General features: G+C 38.0%; 1 protein-coding gene and 1 pseudogene across 1 annotated transcript; both read right to left on the bottom strand.

The window, feature by feature from the left end:
* Positions 1–1,355: 1,355 nt before the first annotated feature.
* On the bottom strand, positions 1,356–1,931 carry LOC143340796 (uncharacterized). Its single transcript, XM_076763101.1, has one exon. It carries the CDS (start codon positions 1,929–1,931, stop codon positions 1,356–1,358), a length of 576 nt encoding a protein of 191 aa, XP_076619216.1.
* A 1,373-nt stretch (positions 1,932–3,304) lies between these two features.
* LOC143341201 (uncharacterized) lies at positions 3,305–4,881 on the bottom strand (annotated as a pseudogene).
* Positions 4,882–5,851: the final 970 nt, after the last annotated feature.

Below are 5,851 nucleotides of genomic sequence, written 5' to 3' on the forward strand. Positions count from 1 at the left end.
ATTGTTTTATTACATACTATACTCACAAAAAGGATTAATAAGGAAAAATATATAATTAAAATACATACATAAAATATAAATATAAATATATAATGATTAAAAATATGAAAAATGATTAAAATATAAAATGATTAAAAAAGTAAAAATACATACATAAAAATATAAATAAAAATATATATATAATGATTATGAAAACGGTGAAGAATATAAAATGAGTAAAAAAATATAAAAATGATTGAAAAATATAAATGATTAATACAAGTTTTCGCAAACTATTATTGCCTGTCTCGATATTCTATGTAATGGGATTTTTGTGATTGTGTCAACACATCCCATACAATGTAGTGCATCAGCGAGTTTGTATATTTGTGCACCACATTCGCCACAATGTAATATGTTATGATGTTCACCAAATATTGGAATAGGTAGGGATGTGGGACGTATGATTGATTAAAACGACAATGATTACTGGTAAATTTATTAATGCTTTTATTAAATACGCTAAGGTATATCTCAGAGTTTTGATGCGTTCTCTATGAGATCTGTTTCGAGACTGTGACTTCACCCGCAGAAGAAAGGCGAGAGTGAAGCGCAGTTCGCCCTAGCGACGAACTCTTATCTTCGTATAATAAACACCATAAGTTCGTAGAACCCATGGCCAAAACTGAAGGAAACTCCAGACATATACAATCGTCACTGGAGATGATTTTTGTAACATAACAAGACGGTTAGGAAATCCAACACCAAACATTGACACCATCACCAAAATGTGTGTTGGTTGTTTGTCATACTCCATTGTTTCATGATCTGGTAGCGCGGCTAAGCATTGCTCGCAAATTCAGTTCCCGTCGCCGTCTATAGCATTCACCTCCCCATAAGCAATACCTCTCATTAATGATGTTATATCGCGACGAAAGTAATACAGCCTCTGCTTATGAGCCAGCACCATCCAAGCTAACTCTTACTGCGTGGGGGGAGAGAATGTTCATATTAGAATATTATATTTTGTAATTGAGGTTGTTAAATATGATACAAACTAATGTGATAAAAATTATTCCTGTTTTACATACCTTTGTCCTACTTGTCCGCAACCATTGTTAAAATTTTTATTTTTTTTTTTATGTAAAACTTTAAAAATCACTTCTGCTATAAATGGCATGGGCTGGTCGTACAACTCTTTATATAGTGCATTACTCGGATGGGGGAGGACTTGTCTTCTTAGGAATGGGAGTGGTACTCGCTCGTATCTGCCAACATTAGTAGAATTGCATGCCCTCAGCTTCTCCCACAGCATTCTGCAAACTTTGCGTTCTTGGATCTTTTATGGAGTTACAAACATATGTATACTGGTACATCTAAAGCGGTATTTTATAATGCCCCCATGGCAGCGTCTCAGTTGAATATGGTACAATATATCGTTTGTCATCGTATGGACTCAGAGCAATTTTTGTTTCTGATATCGTGTACACTTCATGCAACATGGATCTTATACACGATTGGTGACAAATCTTTTCAACCTCGCCCATCAAACATTGCACATAATCATCAAATGTTATAGTTCGCGCTATAACATTACTCTGAACACCTTTCACCTTTTTCGTATCTTTCTTGCCATCGACTTGCATGGCATACATCTTCGCTCTCAATCCAACAAATTCGGTCATAATCGCACCATTATTTTCATCTTTCATTAAACCTGGTACCTTCTTATTAGCAAGCGGAATACCATATCGAATATCTGTGGGATAATTGCTCGTGTCAAAGCGAGCAATATCGCGTATCATAAGTTCATAAACATCGTCACACTCGATGTGGTAGATTAGACTGTCTGTATCGGTGTACATAATTTTACATTTATTCCTATGTGTGGGTAACATGTAATCGTGATGGAATTCATACAAACAAACCTTAGATATATCTAGTATACACATACCCACATAGATTGGTTTGTTAAATTTTACGGACAATTTACGCAGTTCGATCGCAACTAGGTTCTCCGAAAATATGCTGCGACTGTGGAAATTTGGCTTAGCGATCAGTGCCTCTGCACCATATCTCCCTCCCCATTTCGTTACTAATTTTACATCTACATGATTGCGCACATTCTCCATGGTTTTGCCAAACACTGCATTATTCATTAACTTGTATAAATTTTTCTCAAAATCGTTTGTAGCAAGAGTTCTGAACTTTGTATTTAGTTCGATGCAATCGCGAAGCCATGGAGATTGGGAAAACTGTAATACGCGGTGAACTTCAGTTACGCGAAGGCCATGACGAATACATTGCTGCAGATTGCGGTAGTGCATTACGTAACGCTTCTTATCGTATAGAGTCGCGATGAGCTTCTCCTGGCACTTGCCAGGCGGTTTATCACGTGTTGGGCAGAACGGTAGGTCAGTGTGCGAATCATGCAGATGTTGCGGATACTCCAGGTCGACTTCCAAAATATACCCCATCGATGAGTCTAACGCTACGGTCATTACATCTACATCTTTGTTGTTGACCCACTGAAAATTGGCGTATGGTAATGGTTGACACATTGCCCAGCCGTACAAATTATTTACATCGAAATACATTAAATATGACGATGGTTGCGATGGATCGTACGACTGCATGTACTTGTTGTTGGCTCGTGCGCGCCTGTTGGAACATTGACTCAAACCACCACGTATATCACGTTTGATAAATAGGACCATGTCGATATCGGTAAGAAGTTCGAAATTGATACGTGTATGCTTCACCATGGCATCCCACGTAAAACCTGGCAAAGTATAATAGTGCGCGGGGTCGAGTCCGTAACTTGCGATGCAACTATTGCGAAAATTTTCAAAAATATCAGCCAACAGGAAGACATCCGTCTTCAAATACAAATCGCTATACTCGCCGAGCGTTTGAATGGAAAACTGCATCCACACGTTGACGGCGTGTGCGTAGTCGTTTTCAGATACAGTATCGCCAGTCAAGGTACTGTAAAATGAATTGCGCGATGGTAAACATGATTGGTTCAACTTTTCGACACAGTCAATGTACTCGTACGGAAACACCCCTTTCCGCGTCAATAAATCAAAATCTTCCGCAGATAATTTTTGAAACTCGGATCGTGTAATTTCAAGTTTATCTTTACTAAGAAAAGATACCAATTTCTCGAAACTTGTATTTAAAAATTTAAACGAATCGATAAATTGCAATTTTATGCGCTTGCACGAGTTCGATTCTTCATCTGCGTTTTCAACGTATTTTGTAAATAAAATGTACTTCTCTTTTGTTATCGGCAATACAGTGACATCACCCTCGAATGCGGTGGTTATCTCCTTGATAATAAAATGTGAATCATAACCGGATAAATTGTGAAAGACTATGGGGATGGCAAACGCATCTTTATAATTTAAATTGTGATTTGAATGCGCAGGACCTCTGTACCGACCGGTCAAATGGCAATGATCGCGTATCCGCTTATCATCTCGCGTAAACGGTGTTTCGCATATGTGACAGTGTGTTACCGTATTAAAATTTTGTAATTGTTCAGCTGATAAATTTTCCATGGGTACATTGGCTGATAAAATGGACTTTACACGATGTGACAAATCTTGAAGTTGTCTCACAAACCATGATACGCAATCAGGATCGCGACGACATTGAAACGTAGATAACGAGTCGTCGTACGAGCACAGCACATAATATCCCACACTAAATACTCGATGATGCTGATACGTGTATCTTGACGCTTCTCGATCAGTATCCGTTTTCTCCAGGATGCATTTCAGATCGGCATATACTATAAACGGAACACGTTCTTTCCTGTTGTAGTTGCAGATACTGAGTCACTTACTGCCATCATCATTTGGCAATATGATTGCGCAAACATTCATCTTCTCACAATCCATGGTGTGAGCTTCCAGTTTCTCATTCGAACTAAAATAGTGTAAGCATCTGCAATAAGAGACATAATTTTTATCTAACATAAAATATTTAAAAGATTTATTATATACATACCTATCACAAAAGTATTTTCTGCCATTATGTTTACTCAATTGTATGCACACGAGGCGAGATAAGTTCTTAATCCATGCAAAATGTCCCACGTCGTTTGCTCCTTCTAAATACAACAAATTGACATGCCTCTCCATCTTCTTATCGATGACTCGTATTGGTAACACCTTCTTATTCTCAATGGTATAAACATTGATGGAGATGTTATTGATATGTTCAAACTTTTTAATTTGGTTCAATGTCATTGAAAATTCAATATCCTGGATATTCAACACCGTCGTATAATGAGGATATTATGATGCCAGAGATACGTGACTTTCGGCTGGATACAGAGCAGCCACCACCGACCATGCGAAACATGCATTGTCCATCGAGCATACATTGATTACAGCTTTCTTTAGTTCACAGTTCACAGTTTTTCGTGTTAACACTTTTGTTTGCACATTTGTTACCAGCCACAAATTCACCGTTAAGTATAGTATTTATTTTGACACTATCATGTTTCAGCACAATGTTCCGCACATGATCAACTACAATGTCCCTCGCATCTTCGAAAAAATTGCGAGGCTCTATGTGGTTAGAATTTATCATCGCACCGGTCAATATACGGTTAACGAAAGCCGTATCAATTTCACGCCATCTGAGGCTTGCACTATATCCAGCACCCACATATACAAATCGATTGCGTGTCGAATCTTTTAGACTTTCCAATCTAGCGATACGAGCAATCAATGATTGTTTTTCACCGATTGAGAATCGCAGTCCCTTGATTCGGCTTCGTTCCTCCAACGAATTGAGATAGTCGCCAAATCGATGTTCCCATAAATTGTATTCTTCCTTCGATCTTAATTGAGCGGCCTGCTCGTACAGCTCCTGCTCTTGATGATCCATACTGTCATCTTTTGTGCTAATGTGTACAGTGATGTACACGATATATTACAAAAATCACTGTCCCGATGATGCCCTCGGTGATGCTCGCGATATATTACAGAAATCTGTGTCCGCGAATGCAATGTTATACGTTTTGCAGAAATCGTGTTTCTTTGTGCGTGTTCGTCCACGAATGTATTGTATGTTTTGCACATGTTCAATGTAATCTAAAACGTCTTGCAAAAAAGTTACACTTTTTCGCAGAAGAAGAACATGTGACATAAAATAGTAAGAAGGTGAGCAGTGTGTATGTAAAATGACTAGGACCCAATAGCTCGCACAATTCGCGGATCCCAAAAAAATTATTGGGTACAGCGTGAACGTAAAAATGATCTATGTCGCGAAGAATATTATTTGGTTGCATCATCCTGAGAATGCAATGATATACGCTTTGCAGAAGTTGGATGTTTAGACGTGTTCAAGGTAATCTAAAAGACATTTTTGCAAAAGTTGCACTTTTCACAGAAGAAGAACACGTGATATAAAAAATTCCTCCCACCACTACGCGCCACCCGCTTCCCCTGGTACATATGATGCAACGTTGCATTTAAGTGCTGCACAATATTCACACTCGTTTGATAGTATCGTCGTGAAACATTATCTATTGAATTCTATGTTCAAATTTTTCTGAAAAAATGAATTACTGCATTCCTTGCGATACAGCATGCACAAGTAATGAGTAAGTATTATTATCACCATTTTTTCTTATCGTCATTACTTACCTTTCATTCTTTATTTATTTTTCTATATGTAACAGTAGCAAGAAACAGCGTTCAACGCCTCATATACTGGGAAGGAGATTTGCCCTCACATCCACAGCATACAAGTATTTGGATATTGCAATCGGTGTAGGACCTGTATCCGCCGTAGAAATTATTCTTGGTGATACTCGAGGAAATACATTGTTGCTGTCTTACTCAACATGGATGGT

This window comes from Colletes latitarsis, chromosome 4 (genome assembly GCF_051014445.1).
Source record: "Colletes latitarsis isolate SP2378_abdomen chromosome 4, iyColLati1, whole genome shotgun sequence".
NCBI lineage: Eukaryota > Metazoa > Arthropoda > Insecta > Hymenoptera > Colletidae > Colletes > Colletes latitarsis.